Here is a 23411-nt window from a genome sequence, read left to right on the forward strand (position 1 = left end):
TATGAGGAAGGATATATTGGCATTGGAGGGAGTGCAGAGAAGGTTCACCAGGTTGATACCGGAGATGAGGGGTTTGGATTATGAGGAGAGGCTGAGGAGATTGGGTTTGTACTCGTTGGAGTTTAGAAGGATGAGGGGGGATCTTATGGAGACTTATAAGATAATGCGGGGGCTGGATAGGGTGGAGGCGGAGAGATTCTTTCCACTTAGTAAGGAAGTTAAAACTAGAGGACACAGCCTCAAAATAAAGGGGGGTCGGTTTAAGACAGAGTTGAGGAGGAACTTCTTCTCCCAGAGGGTGGTGAATCTCTGGAATTCTCTGCCCACTGAGGTGGTGGAGGCTACCTCGCTGAATATGTTTAAAGCGCGGATGGATGGATTCCTGATCGGTAAGGGAATTAAGGGTTATGGGGATCAGGCGGGTAAGTGGTACTGATCCACGTCAGATCAGCCATGATCTTATTGAATGGCGGGGCAGGCTCGAGGGGCTAGATGGCCTACTCCTGCTCCTATTTCTTATGTTCTTATGTTCAATGTTAGCATTCATGTCGAGAGAGCTAGAATACAAGAGCAGGGATGTACTTCCGAGGCTGTATAAGGCTCTGGTCAGACCCCATTTGGAGTATTGTGAGCAGTTTTGGGCCCCGTATCTAAGGAAGGATGTGCTGGCCTTGGAAAGGGTCCAGAGGAGGTTCACAAGAATGATCCCTGGAATGAAGAGCTTGTTGTCTGAGGAACGGTTGAGGACTCTGGGTCTGTACTTGATGGAGTTTAGAAGGATGAGGGGGGATCTTATTGAAACTTACAGGCTACTGTGAGGCCTGGATAGAGAGGACGTGGAGAGGATGTTTCCACTCGTAGGAAAAACGAGAACCAGAGAGCACAACCTCAGGCTAAAGAGATGATCCTTTAAAACAGAGATGAGGAGGAATTTCTTCAGAGAGTAGTGACTCTGTGGAACTCTTTGCCGCAGAAGGCTGTGGAGGGCCAGGTCATTGAGTGTCTTTAAGACAGAGATAGATAGGTTCTTGATGGATAAGGGGATCAGGGGTTATGGGGAAAAGGCAGGAGAATGGGGATGAGAAAAATATCAGCCATGATTGAATGGCGGAGCAGACTCGATGGGCCAAGCGGCCTGATTCTGCTCCTATGTCTTAAGACCATAAGACATAGGAGCGGAAGTAAGGCCATTCGGCCCATCGAGTCCACTCCACCATTCAATCATGGTTGATTTCAACTCCATTTACCCGCTCTCTCCCCATAGCCCTTAATTCCTCGAGAAATCAAGAATTTATCAATTTCTGTCTTGAAGACGCTCAACGTCTCGGCCTCCACAGCCCTCTGTGGCAATGAATTCCACAGACCCACCACTCTCTGGCTGAAGAAATTTCTCCTCATCTCTGTTCTAAAGTGACTCCCTTTTATTCTAAGGCTGTGCCCCCGCGTCCTAGTCTCCCCTGTTAATGGAAACAACTTCCCTACGTCCATCCTATCTAAGCCGTTCATTATCTTGTAAGTTTCTATCAGATCTCCCCTCAACCTCCTAAACTCCAATGAATATAATCCCACGATCCTCAGACGTTCATCGTATGTCAGGCCTACCATTCCTGGGATCATCCGTGTGAATCTCCGCTGGACCCGCTCCAGTGCCAGTATGTCCTTCCTGAGGTGTGGGGCCCAAAATTGCTCACAGTACTCCAAATGGGGCCTAACCAGTGCTTTATAAAGCCTCAGAAGTACATCCCTGCTTTTGTATTCCAAGCCTCTTGAGATAAATGACAACATTACATTTGCTTTCTTAATTACGGACTCAACCTGCAAGTCTTGTCGTGTTATGATAGAATTATGGTCGCTCAGCCCAAAATGTTCCCCCACTGAAACATTGATCACCTGGCCCGGCTCATTCCCCAAGACCCAGTCCAGTACGGCCCCTCCCTGGATGGATTGTCCACGCACTGGATCAAAAAGCCCTCCTGGACACATCGAACAAATTGCCCTCTATCCGAGCTCCTGCCTGTAATACCTCACTATAGGAAGGATGTGGAAGCGCTGGAAAGAGTGCAGAGGAGATTTACCAGGATGCTGCCTGGTTTGGAGGGTAGGTCTTATGAGGAAAGGTTGCGGGAGCTAGGGCTGTTCTCTCTGGAGCGGAGGAGGCTGAGGGGAGACTTAATAGAGGTTTATAAAATGATGAAGGGGATAGATAGAGTGAACGTTCAAAGACTATTTCCTCGGGTGGATGGAGCTATTACAAGGGGGCATAACTATAGGGTTCGTGGTGGGAGATATAGGAAGGATATCAGAGGTAGGTTCTTTACGCAGAGAGTGGTAGGGGTGTGGAATGGACTGCCTGCAGTGATAGTGGAGTCAGACACTTTAGGAACATTTAAGCGGTTATTGGATAGGCACATGGAGCACACCAGGATGATAGGGAGTGGGATAGCTTGATCTTGGTTTCAGATAAAGCTCGGCACAACATCGTGGGCCGAAGGGCCTGTTCTGTGCTGTACTGTTCTATGTTCTATGTAAGGGATTCCCTGCCACTATGGGGGAAGTTAAAGTCACCCACCACAACTACCCTGTTTTTTTCACACCTTTTCAGTATCTGACTACACAGCTGCTCCTCTGTCTCCTGTTTTTACGCAAATTTGACATGTAGAATTTTTTTGGGAGAATCCCACCCGACGATAGTGACCAGGTTAATTGTTAACTGTGTATAATGCAGTCTTACTGTCTCTGTGTACAGGTCCACTATCGATGCTGCCTCCGAGTCCAGCTTTATCACAGTAAGGTGGTGCCCAGTGGCTATTGCAATGACAATTCCTGTTACTGTTACAGACCTGGGAATGAAACCAGTGTGAAACTGAGTTAGATTCTCAACTCCATACCCGTAGAACATTAACCCAAACCCCAAAACCCCAACCCCACAAACCCCCAAACCCCGGAAACCCAACCCCCAAACCCCGCAAAACCCAAACCCCAAAACCCCGCAAAACCCAAACCCCAAAACCCCGCAAAACCCGAACCCCAAAACCCCGCAAAACCCGAACCCCCAAAACCCCGCAAAACCCAAACCCCAAAACCCCGCAAAACCCAAACCCCAAAACGCCGCAAAACCCGAACCCCCAAACCCTACAAAACCCGAACCCCGAAACCCCGGAAACCCGAACCCCACAAAACCCGAACCCCCAAACCCTGCAAAACCCGAACCCCCAAACCCCGCAAAACCCAAACTCCAAAACGCCGCAAAACCCGAACCCCCAAACCCTGCAAAAGCCGAACCCCAAAACCCCGGAAACCCGAACCCCACAAAACCCGAACCCCCAAACCCTGCAAAACCCGAACACCAAAACCCCGGAAACCCGAACCCCGCAAAACCTGAACCCCAAATCTCGCGGAAACCAAACCTCAAAACCCTGGAAACCTGAACTCCAAAACTCCTTGTCTCGTTGGACCAAGGAGCGGCACAGGCTTGGAGGGCCGAAGGGCCTGTTTCCTGTGCTGTACTGTTCTTTGTTCTTTGTTCTTAACTCCAGAAACCCAAATCCCAAAACCCTGGAAACTCAAACCCCAAAACCCTGCAAAACTCAAACACCAAAAGCCCAGAGAGTCCAAACCCCAAAAACCCTGGAAAACCATAACCCCAAAACCCCAAGGCCCAAATCCCCGAAAAGAGAGGGTGAAGAGAAACAATCCGGATGCAGGAACCATTGGGAAATTTTCCCAGCACCATTTCTCCACTAACATTGATCGTGCTCAGTACTGCCCTCTCTCTAAATCTTGCATTCTTTAGTTTTAAGGTTTCTCAAAGATTTTATCGCAGAGTTTGCAGTGACTTTAAAGAGAGAATGAAACAGTGACACCACAAGCTGTTTGAAGATTTTTTTAAAGTATTTTTTTAAAGTTTATTTATTATTAGTGTCATGAGTAGGCTTACATTAACACTGCAATGAAGTCACTGTGAAAATCCCCGAGTCGCCACACTCCTGTTCGGGATACACTGAGGGAGTATTTAGCACGGCCAATGCACCTGAACCAGTCTGCCGAGTGTGCAGGGAGCGGGCGGAGGGCGGAGCTGAGCGTTACTGTGAGTATAAAACTAACACTTTTTTTTCAGAGCAGCAGGAAACCGGAAGTCGGCCGTGGGGAGTTCTGGGACGGTTTGTAGTTTGTTTTTATAGCGCGGGTCGCGGTGGTTGCTGGTTAAGTGGTTTATTTTTACCTGTATATAAGTTGGGCGGTTCCTAAACCCGAGACACTACACTGAGTGTCCCCCACCCTTCCACCTCCTCTAACCTAACGGGCGTGAGTGAATATCAGGTAAGCTCTTTCTTTCTTTCTTGTTGCATCAGCAAGGTATCTAGAGGGGATGGGTGTGCAGGCAGTGCTATGTTCCTCTTGCACTATGTTTGAGGTGAGGGACGACGACAGTGTCCCTGCTGATTACACCTGTGGGAAGTGCACCCATCTGCAGCTCCTCCAAAACCGTGTTAGGGAACTGGAGCTGGAGTTGGATGAACTTAGGATCATTAGGGACGCAGAGGTGGCCATAGACAGAAGCTTTAGGGATACAGTTACTCCGAGGAATGGAAACAGATGGGTGACGGTGAGAGGGGCTGGGAGGAAGCAGTCCGTGCAGGGATCCCCTGTGGTCGTTCCCCTTAGCAACAAGTATTCCGCTTTGGATACGGTTGAGGGGGATGACATACCAGTGGTGAGCCGCAGTGAGAGGATCTCCAGCGCTGAGTCCATCAGAAGGGAAAGGGGGAGAGCAGGAGAGCAATAGTTATTGGGGACTCGTTAGTTAGAGGGATAGATAGGAGGTTCTGTGGCAGCAAAAGAGACTCACGGATGGTATATTGCCTACCGGATGCCAGGGTCCGTGACGTCTCAGACCGTGTTTTCCGGATTCTGAAGGGGGAGGGGAAACAGTCACAAGTCGTGGTACACATTGGTACCAATGCCATAGGTAAGAGAAGGGACGGGGATTTAAAGCAGGAATTTCTGGAGCTGGGCTGGAAGCTGAGAGCCAAGACAAAACATGTGGTCATCTCTGGTACGTTGCCGGTGCCACGTGATAGCGAGTTGAGGAACAGGGAGAGAGTGCACTTAAACATGTGGTTGCTGGGATGGTGTAGGAGGGAGGGTTTCAGCTACGTGGATAATTGGAACACATTCTGGGGAAGGTGGGACCTGTACAAACAGGACGGTTTGCACCTGAACCAGAGGGGCACCAATATCCTGGGAGGGAAATTTGATACGGCTCTTCAGGGGGGTTTAAACTAATTTTTCAGGGGAGTGGGAAAAGGAGTTGTAGTCCGGAAGCCAGTGCTAAGTGTAGTGAGGTACTGAGGAGGGTATCAGGGTCGCAGGAGTGTACCGGCAGATAGGAAGGTGTGTTGAAGTGTGTCTACTTCAATGCAAGGAGCATCCAGAATAAGGTAGATGAACTTGGAGCGTGGATTGGTACTTGGGACTACGATGTTGTGGCCATTACGGAGACATGATTAGAACAGTGACAGGAATGGTTGTTGGACGTTCCGGGGTATAGATGTTTCAGTAAGTGTAGGGAAGCTGGTAAAAGAGGTGGAGGAGTAGCATTGTTAATCAAGGATAGTTTAACGGCTGCAGAAAGGCACTTCGAGGGGGATCTGCACACTGAGGTAATATGGGCTGAGGTTAGAAATAGGAAAGGAGCGGTCACATTGTTAGGAGTTTACTATAGGCCCCCAAATAGTAATAGAGATGTGGAGGAAGAAATTGCTAAGCAGATTATGGATATGTGTGGAGGTCACTGGGTAGTTGTCATGGGTGACTTTAACTTTCCAAATATTGATTGGAACCTTTATAGGTCGAATATGAGTATTTTGAGCTTACTGAGTATTTTGCCTCGGTTTTCACAGAGGAGAAGGACCTGGGTGGATGTACTGTGGGCTTGTGGTGGACTGAAAAGATTGAGTATGTGGACTTTAACAAAGAGGTTGTGCTGGAATCTTTGAATGGCATCAAGATAGATAAGTCGCCGGGTGCGGATGGGATGTACCCCAGGTTACTGTGGGAGAACATAAGAACATAAGAAATAGGAGCAGGAGTAGGCCATCTGGCCCTTCGAGCCTGCCCCGCCATTCAACAAGATCATGGCTGATCTGAAGCGAATCAGTTCCACTTACCCGCCTGCTCCCCATATCCCCTAATTCCCTTATCGATCAGAAAACTATCTACCCGTGATTTAAACATATTCAACGAGGAAGCCTCCACCACTTCAATGGGCAGAGAATTCCAGAGATTTACTACCCTCTGAGAGAAGAAATTCCCCCTCAACTCTGTTCTGAACCGGCCCCCCCTTATTTTGAGGCTGTGCCGTCTAGTTCTGGTTTCCCTTCTAAGTGGAAAGAATCTCTCCACCTCTACCCTATCCAGCCCCTTCATTATCTTATATGTCTCTATAAGATCACCCCTCATCCTTCTAAACTCCAACGAGTACAGACCCAATCTGTTCAATCTCTCCTCATAAGCTACACCCCTCATCTCCGGTATCAACCTGGTGAACCTTCTCTGCACTCCCTCCAAGGCCAATATATCCTTTCGCAAATAAGGGAACCAAAACTGCACACAGTACTCCAGTTGCGGCCTCACCAGTGAATCATAGAATCATAGAAACCCTACAGTGCAGAAGGAGGCCATTCGGCCCATCGAGTCTGCACCGACCACAATCCCACCCCACATATTTACCCGCTAATCCCTCTAACCTACGCATCCCAGGACTCTAAGGGGCAATTTTTAATCTGGCCAATCAACCTAACCCGCATATCTTTGGACTGTGGGAGGAAACCGGAGCACCCGGAGGAAACCCACACAGACACGAGAAGAATGTGCAAACTCCACACAGACAGTGACCCGAGCCGGGAATCGAACCCGGGACCCTGGAGCTGTGAAGCAGCAGTGCTAACCACTGTGCTACCGTGCCGCCCAGTGCCTTGTACAGATGCAGCAAGACCTCCCTGCTTTTATATTCTATCCCCCTCGCGATAAAGGCCAACATTCCATTCGCCTTCTTGATCACCTGCTGCACCTGCAGACTGAGTTTTTGCGATTCGTGCACAAGGACCCCCAGGTCCCTCTGCACAGTCGCACTATGTAATTTTTCTCCATTTAAATAATATTCCAATTTACTATTATTTCTTCCAAAGTGGATAACCTCACATTTGCTAACGTTATATTCCATCTGCCAGATCCTCGCCCACTCGCTCAGCCTATCCAAATCTCTCTGCAGACTTTCCGCGTCCTCCACGCAATTCGCTTTCCCACTCGAATTGGGAGGCGAGGGAAGAGATTGCAGAGCCTCTGGCGATGATCTTTGCGTCGTCGATGGAGACGGGAGAGGTGCCGGAGGATTGGAGGATTGCGGATGTGGTTCCTATTTTCAAGAAGGGGAATAGGGATAGCCCAGGAAATTACCGACCGGTGAGTCTAACCTCAGTGGTTGGTAAACTGATGGAGAAGATCCTGAGGGACAAGATTTATGAGCATTTAGAGAGGTTTAGTATGCTCAAGAATTCTCAGCATGGCTTTGTCAAAGGCAGATCGTGCCTTACGAGCCTGGTGGAGTTCTTCGAAAATGTGACTAAACACATTGACGAAGGGAAGGCGGTAGATGTGGTTTATATGGAGTTTAGCTAGGCTTCGATCAGGCCCCCATTCAGAGCTGCCTCATCAATGGAGTCAAAGACCAACAAACACTCAGGTTCACAGAGTGGAAACCGTGTCCATGCCGCCCAGTTTTCACTGTGAAGACAAGCCCCGGGTTTTTCAGCATGATGCAGGGTTGAGTATTAGTTTGTGAAGAAGTTGCAATCAGCTGGAGGGTGAGTGAAGAGGAATCGAATGCTTACCCCATGTCCGTTACACTTCTCCAAACATCCACTCACATCGAGGAAGGAGGCATTCTGGCATCGCCTGTCCTTGCAGACCTGAACACCCACACACAAACAAGACAAAGAAAGCATATTGTTCACTTCACACTGCCAAAAACAGATCAGGCCTCTGGTAGGACAGCAGTGTCTCAACAAGGATAAGCATCGATTAGTAATTATGGTTAGCAGAGATGTGGTGGGCCAAAGGGCCTGTTTCTGTGCTGCATGATTCTGAGGGTTTATCAATGCAGTCGGCACTCCAGTGTCTCAAGGAGGGTTTATATATGGAGCCCGTACAGCCAGACTCTCACTGAGGATTGGTTCAAATATCGGGTTTCACAATACACCTTTTAGTTTTAGGAATTTTGACTGGAGTAAATAAGGCCATCTGGTGGAGAAACTGAGAAATAAGCCTGAAGGAAATGCAATTCAAACAAACTCGCAGTTTATTATACTTAAAATGAAGGTTATTTCATATTAGATCTAAACAGGAATCATGAGTGGGCGGCACGGTGACACAGTGGTTAGCACTGCTGCCTCACAGCGCCAGGGACCCGGGTTCGATTCCCGGCTTGGGTCACTGTCTGTGTGGAGTTTGCACCTTCTCCTCGTGTCTGCGTGGGTTTCCTCCGGTTTCCTCCCACACTCCAAAGATGTGTGGGTTAGGTGGATTGGTCATGGGAAATTGACCCAAGTATCCGGGGGACTAGCTAGGATAAATACGGGGGTTACAGGGATAGGGCCTGAGTGGGATTGTGGTCGGTGCAGGATTGATGGGCTGAATGACCTCCTTCTGCTCGGTACGGATTCTCTGATATAAAGTTGCACAAAAATGAAACAGCTCTGAGGATTGGGGAGTCGTTTAGAATTCAGTAAAGGAGGACCAAGGGATTGATTGATTAAGAAGGAAAAACAGAGTGAGACAGTAAACTTGAAGGTAACATAAAAGTACATGAGAAAATATATCAGTGAAGACTAATGTAGGTCCCTCAGAGTATGGAAGGGGAGAATTTATAGAACAGGGAACAAGAACAGTCCGGAACAGGAACAGGCCCTTCGGTCCTCCACGCCGTGCTAACCATGATGCCCCAACTAAACTTTAAATAAAACACAGAAACATAGAAACAAAGAAACATAGAAAAACTGCAGCACAAAACAGGCCCTTCGGCCCCACAAGTTGTGCCGAGCATAACCCTACCTTCTAGACCTACCTATAACCCTCCATCCTTTTAAGTCCCATGTACTCATCCAGGAGTCTCTTAAAAGACCCTATTGAGTTTGCCTCCACCATCACTGACGGCAGCCGATTCCACTCACCCACCACCCTTTGTGTGAAAAACTTCCGCCTAACATTTCCCCTGGACCTACCCCCCAGCACCTTAAACCTGTGTCCTCTCGCAGCAGACATTTCCACCCTGGGAAAAAGCCTCTGAGAGTCCACCCGATCTATGCCTCTCAACATCTTATATACCTCTATTAGGTCTCCTCTCATCCTACGTCACTCCGAGGAGAAAAGACCGAGCTCCCTCAGCCTATCCTCATAAGGCATGCCACTCAATCCAGGCAACATCCTTGAAAATCTTCTCTGCACCCTTTCAATCTTTTCCACATCCTTCCTGTAATGAGGCGACCAGAACTGAGCACAGTACTCCAAGTGGGGTCTGACGAGGGTCTTATATAGCTGCATCATTATCCCCGGACTCCTAAACTCAATCCCTCGATTGATAAACGCCAGCACACCATACGCCTTCTTAACCACCTCCTCCACCTGCGGGGCCGATTTTAGAGTCCTATGGATCCGGACCCCAAGGTCCTTCTGATCCTCTACAGTACAAAGAGTCTTTCCCTGAATATTGTACTCCTTTATCCCATTTGACCTGCCAAAATGGACCACTACACATTTATCTGGGTTGAAGTCCATCTGCCACTTCTCCGCCCAGTCTTGCATCCTATCTATGTCACGCTGCAGCTTCTGACATCCCTCCAGACTATCCACAACCCCACCAACAAAGAACAAGAACAAAGAACAAAGAACAGTACAGCACAGGAAACAGGCCCTTCGGCCCTCCAAGCCTGTGCCGCTCCTTGGTCCAACTAGACAAATCGTTTGTATCCCTCCATTCCCAGGCTGCTCATGTGACTATCCAGGTAAGTCTTAAACGATGTCAGCGTGCCTGCCTCCACCACCCTACTTGGCAGCGCATTCCAGGCCCCCACCACCCTCTGTGTAAAAAACGTCCCTCTGATGTCTGAGTTATACTTCGCCCCTCTCAGCTTGAGCCCGTGACCCCTCGTGATCGTCACCTCCGACCTGGGAAAAAGCTTCCCACTGTTCACCCTATCTATACCCTTCATAATCTTGTACACCTCTATTAGATCTCCCCTCATTCTCCGTCTTTCCAAGGAGAACAACCCCAGTTTACCCAATCTCTCCTCATAGCTAAGACCCTCCATACCAGGCAACATCCTGGTAAACCTTCTCTGCACTCTCTCTAACGCCTCCACGTCCTTCTGGTAGTGCGGCGACCAGAACTGGACGCAGTACTCCAAATGTGGCCTAACCAGCGTTCTATACAGCTGCATCATCAGACTCCAGCTTTTATACTCTATACCCCGTCCTATAAAGGCAAGCATACCATATGCCTTCTTCACCACCTTCTCCACCTGTGTCGCCACCTTCAAGGATTTGTGGACTTGCACACCTAGGTCCCTCTGTGTTTCTATACTCCTGATGACTCTGCCATTTATTGTATAACTCCTCCCTACATTGTTTCTTCCAAAATGCATCACTTCGCATTTATCCGGATTAAACTACATCTGCCACCTCTCCGCCCAATTTTCCAGCCTATTTATATCCTGCTGTATTGCCCGACAATGCTCTTCGCTATCCGCAATTCCAGCCATCTTCGTGTCATCCGCAAACTTGCTGATTACACCAGTTACACCTTCTTCCAAATCATTTATATATATCACAAATAGCAGAGGTCCCAGTACAGAGCCCTGCGGAACACCACTGGTCACAGACCTCCAGCCGGAAAAAGACCCTTCGACCACTACCCTCTGTCTCCTATGGCCAACATTCGTGTCGTCGGCAAACTTACCAACCCATCCCTCCACTTCCTCATCCAGGTCATTTATGAAAATGACAAATAGCAAGGGTCCCAGAACAGATCCCTGGGGCACACCACTGGTGACCGACCTCCATTTAGAAAAAGACCCATCTATACCCACTCTCTGCCTCCTTTGGGCAAGCCAGTTCTGGATCCACAGGGCAGCAGCCCCTTGGATCCCATGCCCTCTCACTTTTTCTAGAAGCCTTGCATGGGGGACCTTATCGAATGCCTTGCTAAAATCCATATAAACCACATCTATCGCTTTCCCTTCGTCAATGTGTTTGGTCACATTTTCGAAGAACTCCACCAGGCTCGTAAGGCACGATCTGCCTTTGACAAAGCCATGCTGAGTATTCTTGAGCATACTAAACCTCTCTAAATGCTCATAAATCTTGTCCCTCAGGATCTTCTCCATCAGCTTACCAACCACTGAGGTTAGACTCACCGGTCGGTAATTTCCTGGGCTATCCCTATTCCCCTTCTTGAAAATAGGAACCACATCCGCAATCCTCCAATCCTCCGGCACCTCTCCCGTCTCCATCGACAACGCAAAGATCATCGCCAGAGGCTCTGCAATCTCTTCCCTCGCCTCCCACAGTAACCTGGGGTACATCCCATCCGGACCCGGCGACTTATCTATCTTGATGCCATTCAAAGATTCCAGCACAACCTCTTTGTTAAAGTCCACATACTCAATCTTTTCAGTCCACCGCAAGCACGCAGTACATCCACCCAGGTCCTTCTCCTCTGTGAAAACCAAGGCAAAATACTCATTCAGCACCTCTGCCATTTCTACTGGTTCCGTACTGATTTTCCCACCTTCACCTTTTATAGGCCCTCTTCCTTCACGTCTCATCCTTTTACTCTTCACATATTTATAGAACGCCTTAGGGTTTTCCTTAATTCTACTTGCCAAGGTCTTCTCATGACCCCTTCTGGCTCTCCTAATTTCCTTCTTTAGTCCCTTCCTACAAGCCGTATACTCATCTAGATCCCTATCTTCGCCAAGCTCTCTGAACCATTTGTACGCTTTCCTTTTCTTCTCGACTAGGTCCCGCACAGCTTTCGTGCACCACGGTTCCTTTAACCTACCAACTCCTCCCTGTCTGCTCGGAACGTTGTCCTGTAGAACCCTAGACAGACATTCCTTGAAAAACTGCCACCTCTCTTCAGTAGATTTCCCCGAGAATACCTCCTTCCAATTTACTCCTCTAATTTGCTGCCTTATGTCTTCATAGTTACCCTTACTCCATATAAACGCTTTCCTTGCTTGCCTGATCCTCTCTTTTTCCAATGCAAGCATAAAGGAGATCGAGTTATCGCTATCCCCAAGATACTCTCCCACTGAGAGATCTGACACCTGTCCAGGTTCATTGGTCAGTATCAGATCAAGTACAGCCTCTCCTCTTGTAGGCTTGTCCACATGCTGTGTCAGGAAACCTTCCTGAACACACCTAACGAACTCCTCCTCAAACCTCCTGCCCTTACTCAGTCCGTATCAGTGCCTTACTAACCTTATTGAGTTTTTTGAGAAAGTGACCAAGGAGGTGGATGGGGGCAAGGCAGTGGACGTGGTATATATGGATTTTAGTAAGGCGTTTGATAAGGTTCACCATGGTAGGCTTCTGCAGAAAATGCAGATGTATGGGATTGGGGGTGATCTAGGAAATTGGATCAGGAATTGGCTAGCGGATAGGAAACAGAGGGTGGTGGTTGATAGTAAATATTCATCATGGAGTGCGGTTACAAGTGGTGTACCTCAGGGATCTGTTTTGGGGCCACTGCTGTTTGTAATATTTATTAATGATCTGGATGAGGGTATAGTTGGGTGGATTAGCAAATTTGCTGATGACACCAAAGTCGGTGGTGTGGTAGACAGTGAGGAAGGGTGTCGTAGTTTGCAGGAAGACTTAGACAGGTTGCAAAGTTGGGCCGAGAGGTGGCGGATGGAGTTTAATGCGGAGAAGTGTGAGGTAATTCACTTTGGTAGGAATAACAGATGTGTTGAGTATAGGGCTAACGGGAGGACTTTGAATAGTGTGGAGGAGCAGAGGGATCTAGGTGTATGTGTGCATAGATCCCTGAAAGTTGGGAATCAAGTAGATAAGGTTGTTAAGAAGGCATATGGTGTCTTGGCGTTTATTGGTAGGGGGATTGAATTTAGGAGTCGTAGCGTTATGTTGCAACTGTACACAACTCTGGTGCGGCCGCACTTGGAGTACTGTGTGCAGTTCTGGTCCCCACATTACAGGAAGGATGTGGAGGCTTTGGAGAGGGTGCAGAGGAGGTTTACCAGGATGTTGCCTGGTATGGAGGGGAGATCCTATGAGGAGAGGCTGAGGGATTTGGGATTGTTTTCGCTGGAAAGGCGGCGGCTAAGAGGGGATCTTATTGAAACATATAAGATGATTAGAGGTTTAGATAGGGTGGATAGTGATAGCCTTTTTCCTCTGATGGAGAAATCCAGCACGAGGGGGCATGGCTTTAAATTGAGGGGGGGTAGTTATAGAACCGATGTCAGGGGTAGGTTCTTTACCCAGAGGGTGGTGAGGGATTGGAATGCCCTGCCAGCATCAGTAGTAAATGCGCCTAGTTTGGGGGCGTTTAAGAGATCCGTAGATAGGTTCATGGACGAAAAGAAATTGGTTTAGGTTGGAGGGTCACAGTTTTTTTTTTTAACTGGTCGGTGCAACATCGTGGGCCGAAGGGCCTGTTCTGCGCTGTAATGTTCTATGTTCTATGTTCTATGTATCCCTCTATTCCCTCCCTATTCATCTACCATCCAGATGCCTGTTAAATGTTGTTAATGTTCCTGCTTCCACCACCTCCTCTGGCAGCGCGTTCCAGGCACCCACCGCTCTCTGCGTGAAATACTTCACCTGCACACCAGAGCTCCAGGAGAGTCAGCGGGCAGTGATTGTAGTGGCCATCACTAAGGAGAAGGTTCTGGGGAAACTGAAAGCTCTGAAGGTGGATAAATCACCTGGACCGGATGGACTTCACCCCAGGGTTCTAAAAGAGATAGCTGAGGAAATTGTGGAGGCATTGGTGGTGATCTTTCAGGAATCACTGGAGACAGGGAGGGTACAGTAAGAAGTCTCACAACACCAGGTTAAAGTCCAACAGGTTTATTTGGTAGCAAATACCATAAGCTTTCGGAGCACTGCTCCTTCGTCAGATGGAGTGGATATCTGCTCTCAAACAGTGCACAGACACAGAAATCAAGTTACAGAATACTAATTAGAATGCGAATCTCTACAGCCAGCCAGGTCTTAAATGTACAGACAATGTGAGTGGAGGGAGCATTAAACACAGGTTAAAGAGATGTGTATTGTCTCCAGACAGAACAGCTAGTGAGATTCTACAAGCCCAGGAAGCAAGCTGTGGGGATTACTGATAATGTGACATAAATCCAACATCCCGGTTTAGGCCGTCCTCATGTGTGCGGAACTTGGCTATCAGTTTCTGCTCAGTGACTCTGCGCTGTCGTGTGTCGTGAAGGCCGCCTTGGAGAACGCTTACCTGAAGATCCAAGGCTGAATGCCCGTGACTGCTGAATGCCCGTGACTGCTGAATGCCCGTGACTCCACATGATGACAGGGAGGGTCCCAGAGGACTGGAAAGTAGCGAATGTATCACCGCTGTTTAAGGAGGGAGGGAGGCAGCAGATGGGAAATTAGAGGCCGGTTAGCCTGACTTCGGTCATTGGCAAGATTTTAGAGTCCATTATTAAAGATGAGATCGCAGAGTACTTGGAAGTGCATGATAAAGTAGGACTGAGTCAGCACAGCTTCACCAAGGGGAGGTCAGGTCTGACAAATCTGTTAGAGTTCTTTGAGGAGGTAACAAGGAAGTTAGATAAAGGAGAACCATGGAGTCATAGAGTCAGAGAGGTTTACAGCATGGAAACAGGCCCTTCGGCCCAACTTGTCCATGCTGCCCTTTTTTTTAAAACCCCCAAGCTAGTCCCAATTGCCCGCATTTGGCCCATATCCCTCTATACCCATCGTACCCATGTAACTATCTAAATGCTTTTTAAAAGATAAAATTGTACCCGCCTCTACTACTACCTCTGGCAGCTTGTTCCAGACACTCACCACCCTCTGTGTGAAAAAAGTGCCTCTCTGGACACTTTTGTATCTCTCCCCTCTCACCTTAAACCTATGCCCTCAAGTTTTAGACTCCCCTACCTTTGGGAAAAGATATTGACTATGTACCTTGTCTATGTCCCTTATTATTTTATTGACCTCTATAAGGTCACCCCTCAGCTTCCTACGCTCCAGAGAAAGAAATCCCAGTCTATTCAGCCTCGAAGAGCATTCAAATGGTTATTGGATAAACATATGGATGAGATTGGAATAGTGTAGATGAGAGGGGCTTTAGATTGGTTCCACTGGTCGGCGCAACATCGAGGGCTACGCTGTAATGTTCTATGTTCTCCTTGTAACTCAATCCATCAAGTCCCGGTAGCATCCTAGTAAATCCTTTCTGCACTCTTTCTAGTTTAATAATATCCTTTCTCTAATAGGGTGACCAGAATTGTACACAGTATTCCAAGTGTGGCCTTACCAATGTCTTGTACAACTTCAACAAGACGTCCCAACTCCTGTATTCAATGTTCTGACCAATGAAACCAAGCATGCCGAATGCCTTCTTCACCACTCTGTCCAACTGTGACTCCACTTTCAAGGAGCTATGAACATGTACCCAGAGATCTCTTTGTTCTGTAACTCTCCCCAACGCCCTACCATTAACTGAGTAAGTCCTGCCCTGGTTCAATCTACCAAAATGCATCACCTTGCATTTCTCTAAATTAAACTCCATCTGCCATTGGTCAGCCCACTGGCCCAAGTAGAAACATAGAAACATAGAAAAACTACAGCACAATACAGGCCCTTCAGCCCACAAAGTTGTGCCGAACATGTCCCTACCTTAGCGATTACTAGGCTTACCTATAACACTCTATCTTACTAAGTTCCATGTACTTATCTAAAAGTCTCTTAAAAGACCCTATCGAATCCGCCTCCACCACCGTTGCTGGCAGCCCATTCCACGCACCCACCACCCTCTGAGTGAAAAACTTACCCCTGACATCTCCTCTGTACCTACTCCCCAGCACCTTAAACCTGTGTCCTCTCGTAGCAACCATTTCAGCCCGAGGAAAAAGCCTCTGACTGTCCACTCGATCAATACCTCTCAACATCTTATAGACCTCTATCAGGTCACCCCTCATCCTTCGTCTCTCCAAGGAGAAAAGGCCGAGCTCCCTCAGCCTATCCTCATAAGGCATGCTCCCCAACCCAGGCAACATCCTTGTAAATCTCCTCTGCACCCTTTCTATGGCTTCCACATCCTTCCTGTAATGAGGCGACCAGAACTGAGCACAGTACTCCAAGTGTGGTCTGACCAGGGTCTTATATAGCTGCAACATTATCTCACGACTCCTAAACTCAATTCCTCGATTGATGAAGGCCAGTACACCATACGCTTTCTTAACCACAGCCTCAACCTGCACAGCTGCTTTGAGCGTCCTATGAACTCGGACCCCAAGATCCTTCTGATCTTCCACTCTGCCAAGAGTCCTACCATTAATATTATATTCCGCCATCCTATTTGACCTGCCAAAATGAACCACATCACACTTAGAACATAGAACATTACAGCGCAGTACAGGCCCTTCGGCCCTTGATGTTGCGCCGACCAGTGGAACCAATCTAAAGCCCCTCTAATCTACACTATTCCAATATCATCCATATGTTTATCCAATAACCATTTGAATGCTCTTAATGTTGACGAGTCCACTACTGCTGCAGACAGGGCATTCCACGCCCTTACTACTCTCTGAGTAAAGAACCTACCTCTAACATCTGTCCTATATCTCTCACCCCTCAATTTAAAGCTATGTCCCCTCGTGCTAGCCATCACCATCCGAGGAAAAAGGCTCTCACTATCCACCCTATCTAATCCTCTGATCATCTTGTATGCCTCTATTAAGTCACCTCTGAACCTTCTTCTCTCTAACGAAAACAACCTCAAGTCCCTCAGCCTTTCCTCATACGATTTTCCCACCATACCAGGCAACATCCTGGTAAATCTCCTCTGCACCCTTTCCAACACTTCCACATCTTTCCTATAATGCAGCGACCAGAACTGTACACAATACTCCAAATGTGGACGCACCAGAGTTTTGTACAGTTGCAGCATGACCTCCTGGCTCCGAAACTCAATCCCTCTACCAATAAAAGCTAACACACCATACGCCTTCTTAACAACCCTATCAACCTGGGTGCCAACTTTCCGGGATCTATGCACATGGACACCCAGATCCCTCTGTTCATCCACACTGCCAAGTATCTTACCATTAGCCCAGTACTCTGTATTCCTGTTACTCCTTCCAAAGTGAATCACCTCACACTTTTCCGCATTAAACTCCATTTGCCACCTCTCAGCCCAGCTCTGCAGCTTATCTATGTCCCTCTGTAACCTGCCACTTCCCTCCGCACTGTCTACAACTCCACCGACTTTAGTGTCATCCGCAAATTTACTAATCCATCCTTCCACGCCCTCATTCAGGTCATTAATAAAAATGACAAACAGCAGTGGCCCCAAAACAGATCCTTGCGGTACACCACTAGTAACTGAACTCCAGGATGAACATTTCCCATCAACCACCACCCTCTGTGTTCTTACAGCTAGCCAATTCCTGATCCAAACCACTAAATCACCCTCAATCGCATGTGTCCGTATTTTCTGCAAAAGCTTACCATGGGGAACCTTATCAAACGCTTTACTGAAATCCATATACACCACATCAACCGCTTTACCCTCATCCACCTCTTTGGTCACCTTCTCAAAGAACTCAATAAGGTTTGTGAGGCACGACCTACCCTTCACAAAACCGTGCTGACTATCCCTAATCAAATTATTCCTTTCTAGATGATTATAAATCCTATCTCTTAAAATCCTTTCCAATACTTTGCCTACAACAGAAGTAAGGCTCACTTATCTGGGTTGAAGTCCATCTGCCACTTCTCCGCCCAGTCTTGCATCTTATCTATGTCTCGTTGCAACTTCTGACATCCCTCCACACTATCCACAACACCTCCAACCTTTGTGTCATCAGCAAACTTACCAACCCATCCCTCCATTTCCTCATCCAGGTCATTTATAAAAATCACAAAGAGTAAGGGTCCCAGAACAGATCCCTGGGGCACTCCACTGGTGACCGACCTCATGCAGAATATGACCCATCTCCAACCACTCTTTGCCTTCTGTGGGCAAGCCAGTTCTGGATTCACAAAGCAATGTCCCCTCGGATCCCATGCCCCCTCACTTTCTCAATAAGCCTTGCATGGGGCACCTTATCAAATGCCTTGCTGAAGTCCATATATACTACATCTACCACTCTTCCTTCATCAATGTGTTTAGTCACATCCTCAAAAAATTCAATCAGGCTCGTAAGGCATGATCTGCCTTTGACAAAGCCATGCTGAGTATTCTTAATCATATTATACCTCTCCAAATGTTCATAAATCCTGCCTCTCAGGATCTTCTCCATCAACTTACCAACCACTGAGGTTAGACTCACTGGTCTATAATTTCCAGGGCTATCTCTACTCCCATTCCTGAATAAAGGAACCACATCCGCAATCCTCCAATCCTCCGGAACCTTGAAGATTGAATAGGTTGGGACTTTATTCCCTGGAGTGTAGAAGATTGAGGGGAGATTTGATAGAGGTGTATAAGATTTTGATGGGTATAGATAGAGTGAATGCAAGCAGGCTTTTTCCGCTGAGGCTAGGGGAGAAAAAAACCAGAGGGCAAGGGTTAAGGGTGAAAGGAGAAAAGTTTAAAGGGAATATTAGGGGGGGCTTCTTCACGCAGAGAGTGGTGGGAGTGTGGAATGAGCTGCTGGATAAAGTGGTAAATGTGGGGTCACTTTTAACATTTAAGAAAAACTTGGACGGGTTCATGGATGAGAGGGGTGTGGAGGGATATGGTCCAAGTGCAGGTCAGTGGGACTCGGCATAAAATGGTTCGGCACAGACAAGAAGGGCCAAAGGGCCTGTTTCTGAGCTGTAATTTTCTATGGTTCTATGGTTCTAACCTCTCCCGTCTCCATTGATGATGCAAAGATCATCGCCAGAGGCTCAGCAATCTCCTCCCTCGCCTCCCACAGTAGTCTGGGGTACATCCCATCCGGACCTGGCGACTTATCTAACTTGATGCTTTTCAAAAGCTCCAACACATCCTCTTTCTTAATATCGACATGCTCAAGCTTTTCAGTCCGCTGCAAGTCTGCACTACAACCACCAAGATCCTTTTCCATAGTGAATACTGAAGTAAAGTATTCATTAAGTACCTCTGCTATTTCTTCCGGTTCCATACAAACTTTCCCACCGTCACACTTGATAGGTCCTATTCTTTCACGTCTTATCCTCTTGCTCTTCACATACTTGTAGAATGCCTTGGGGTTTTCCTCAATCCTGCCTGCCAAGGCCTTCTCATGACCCCTTCTGACTCTCCTAATTTCCTTCTTAAGATCCTTCCTATTAGCCGTATGCTCTTCAAGATCTCTAACATTACCGAGCTCCCTGAACCTTTTGTAAGCTTTTCTTTTCTTCTTGACTAGATTCATTACAGCCTTTGTGCACCATGGTTCCTGTAACCTACCATAACTTCCCTGTCTCATTGGAACGTTGCTATGCAGAGCTCCAGACAAATATTCCCTGAACATTTGCCACATTTCTTCTGTACATTTCCCTGAGAAAACCTCCTTCCAATTTAAGCCTCCAATTTCCTGCACAATAGCCTCATAATTCCCCTTACTCCAATTAAACACTTTTCTAACTTGTCTGATCCTATCTCTCTCCAATGCTATTGTAAAGGAGATAGAGTTATGATCACTATCTCCAAAATGCTCTCCCACTGAGAGATCTGACACCTGCCCAGGTGGGAATTCCCATTCCCGGGGATGAGCCACTCTGTTATTCCCATTCCCGGGGGATGAGACACTCTGTCATTCCCATTCTCAGGGGATGAGGCACTCTGATATTTCCTTTCCCTGGGGATGAGACACTCTGGTATTCCCATTCTCAGGGGATGAGGCACCCTGTTATTCCCATTCCCTGGGGATGAGGAACTCTGTTATTCCCATTCCCTGGGGATGAGGCACTGTTATTCCCATTCTCTGGGAATGAGGCACTCTGTTATTCCCATTCCCAAGGGATGTGGCACTCTGTCATTCCCATTCTCTGGGGATGAGGCACTGTCATTCACATTCCCTGGGAATGAGGCACTGTTATTCCCATTCCCTGGGAATGTGGCTTTGTTATTCTTATTCCCTGGGAATGAGGCACCTTATTCCCATTTGCTCGGGATGAGGAACTCTGTTATTCCCATTCCCGGGGGATGTGGCACTCTGTTATTCCCATTTCCTGGTGATGAGGCACTCTCTTATTCCCATTCCCTGGGGATGAGGCACCCTGTTATTCCCATTCCCTGGGGATGAGATACTCTGTTATTCCCATTCCCGGGGGATGTGGCACTGTTGTTCCCATTCCCTGGGGATGCGATACTCTGTTATTCCCATTTCCTGGGGATGAGGCACTGTTATTCCAATTCCCTGGGGATGAGGAACTCTGTTATTCCCATTCCCGGGGGATGAGGCTCTCTGTTGTTCCCATTCCCGGGGGATGAGGCACTCTGGTATTCCCATTCCCGGGGGATGAGGCTCTCTGTTGTTCCCATTCCCGGGTGATGAGGCTCTCTGTTGTTCCCATTCCCGGGGGATGAGGCACTCTGGTATTCCCATTCCCGGGGGATGAGGCTCTCTGTTGTTCCCATTCCCGGGGGATGAGGCACTCTGGTATTCCCATTCCCGGGGGATGAGGAACTCTGTTATTCCCATTCCCGGGGGATGAGGAACTCTGTTATTCCCATTCCCGGGGGATGAGGCTCTCTGTTATTCCCATTCCCTGGGGATGCGATACTCTGTTATTCCCATTTCCTGGGGATGAGGCACTGTTATTCCAATTCCCTGGGGATGACGAACTCTGGTATTCCCATTCCCGGGGGATGAGGAACTCTGGTATTCCCATTCCCGGGGGATGAGGAACTCTGTTATTCCCATTCCCTGGGGATGAGGAACTCTGTTATTCCCATTCCCGGGGGATGAGGAACTCTGGTATTCCCATTCCCGGGGGATGAGGAACTCTGTTGTTCCCATTCCCGGGGGATGAGGCACTCTGGTATTCCCATTCCCGGGGGATGAGGAACTCTGTTATTCCCATTCCCGGGGCATGAGGAACTCTGTTATTCCCATTCCCGGGGGATGAGGCATTCTGGTATTCCCATTCCCGGGGGATGAGGTACTCTGGTATTCCCATTCCCGGGGGATGAGGTACTCTGGTATTCCCATTCCCGGGGGATGAGGCACTCTGCTGCTCCCATGAGGCACTGCTCAGCACCATTAAAACAAGCAAACATCTTCAAGTTCACCAGCTGCCCAGATGAATTCTCACCGTGCCATCACCACATTTGGTGCCAGTTTTGACCAAGCCAGGGTCAGGGAGGTCCTGCACCCCATTCTCCACCGAGTAAAGGTAAGTCCCACGACACTTCACATCCCTCCCATTCACCCGGACGGTTGTATCGATGGGCACCGTGTTCCGCTCCCTGGGGCTCTCAGCTCGACTCTGACACTGAATCTTCCCACACATCGCATCACTGCAGAGATAACACACCCTCCATTAGATCCAGTGGATCCACTGCAATCATCTAATCCCGTCGACCCAGGAGGCGGAGGGGTGGGGGGGGGGCGGCAGCGGCGGGAGAGAGAGGGAAAGGGGGAGGGGAGAGAGAGGGGGAGGGGGAGGGAGGGGAGAGAGAGGGGGAGGGAGAGGGGGAGGGAGGGAGAGAGGGGGAAGTTGGGAGAGAGGGGGGAGGGGTGGGGGAGAGAGGGGGAGGGAGGGAGAGAGGGGGAAGTTGGGAGAGAGGGGGGAGGGGTGGGGGAGAGAGGGGGAGGGAGGGAGAGAGGGTGTGAGAGAGAGAGAGGGGGTGAGAGAGAGAGGGGGAGGGAGAGGGGGAGGGAGGGAGAGAGGGGGTGGGAGGGAGAGAGGGGGAGGGAGAGAGGGGGAGGGAGGGAGAGAGGGGGAGGGAGGGAGAGAGGGGGAAGTTGGGAGAGAGGGTGGAGGGGTGGGGCAGAGAGGGGGAGGGAGGGAGAGAGGGCGTGAGAGAGAGAGAGGGGGTGAGAGAGAGAGGGGGTGAGAGAGAGAGAGGGGGTGAGAGAGAGAGAGAGAGGGGGAGGGAGGGAGAGAGGGGGAGGGAGGGAGAGAGGGGGAGGGAGGGAGAGAGGGGGAGGGAGGGGGGGAGGGGGAGGGAGGGAGAGAGGAGGAGGGAGGGAGAGAGGGGGAGGGGGGGAGGGGGAGGGAGAGGGGGGAGGGGAGGGAGAGGGGGGAGGGGGGAGAGAGGGGGAGGGAGGGGGGAGAGGGAGGGAGGGAGAGAGGGGGAGGGAGGGAGAGAGGGGGAGGGAGGGGGGGGAGGGTAAGGGAGAGGGGGGAGGGGGGGAGAGAGGGGGAGGGAGGGGGGGAGGGGGAGGGAGAGGGGGGAGGGAGGGAGAGAGGGGGAAGGAGGGAGAGAGGGGGAGGGAGGGAGAGAGGGGGAAGGAGGGAGAGAGGGGGAGGGAGGGGGGGAGGGGGAGGGAGAGAGGGGAGGGGGGGAGAGAGAGGGAGGGAGGGGGGGAGGGGGAGGGAGAGGGGGGAGGGGGAGGGAGAGGGGGGAGGGGGGGAGAGGGAGGGAGGGGGCTGGGGAACAGGGCAGGAGTTGGGAGGGCTGTGGGTGTGAGCTGAATTAAAGGATGCAGCAGACAGGACGGGGCAGAAACACTCGATCATTGTAACAAGCTGAGAGTACAGACGGTGCAGGAGAGACGGATCAGCCGCAGGATTGGCAGAACGTCAATGTCTCGTGCAGAGATATAGCACAGACACATGGGCTGAATGGCCTCGATGACAAATGCTGACACTCACCTCCTTCCACACTTGACAAAGCTGCCCTCGCGGTTCTTTCCACAATTACCATAGTCATTTCCAGCGGCATTGACATCTTCAAAACAGGCCGTGGGTGCGGGAGAGGCGCCTGTAACATTCACAAAACACCATCAGAATCCCTCCGCAAACATACACACCGGGACAGATACACACTGTAAACACCGGGACAGATACACACACTGTAAACACCGGGACAGATACACACACTGTAAACACTGGGACAGATACACACACACTGTAAACACCGGGACAGATACACACACACTGTAAACACCGAGACAGATACACACACACTGTAAACACCGGGACAGATACACACACTGTAAACACCGAGA

At 49.2% G+C, this 23411-nt stretch overlaps 1 protein-coding gene across 1 annotated transcript in view; it reads right to left on the bottom strand.

Annotated features, from left to right (window-relative positions):
* LOC144488020 (uncharacterized) overlaps window positions 1-23164 on the bottom strand; it is a gene marked incomplete at its 5' end in the record, with an annotated part of 85751 nt that extends 62587 nt beyond the window's left edge. The window contains 4 exons of the mRNA XM_078206035.1: window positions 2732-2840; window positions 7893-7970; window positions 21550-21754; window positions 23056-23164. Coding sequence (XP_078062161.1) covers window positions 2732-2840; window positions 7893-7970; window positions 21550-21754; window positions 23056-23164 — 501 coding nt within the window. The remainder of the gene's footprint in view (window positions 1-2731; window positions 2841-7892; window positions 7971-21549; window positions 21755-23055) is intronic.
* Window positions 23165-23411: the final 247 nt, after the last annotated feature.

The sequence above is a fragment of the Mustelus asterias genome, unplaced genomic scaffold, assembly GCF_964213995.1.
Source record: "Mustelus asterias unplaced genomic scaffold, sMusAst1.hap1.1 HAP1_SCAFFOLD_1218, whole genome shotgun sequence".
Classification (NCBI taxonomy): domain Eukaryota; kingdom Metazoa; phylum Chordata; class Chondrichthyes; order Carcharhiniformes; family Triakidae; genus Mustelus; species Mustelus asterias.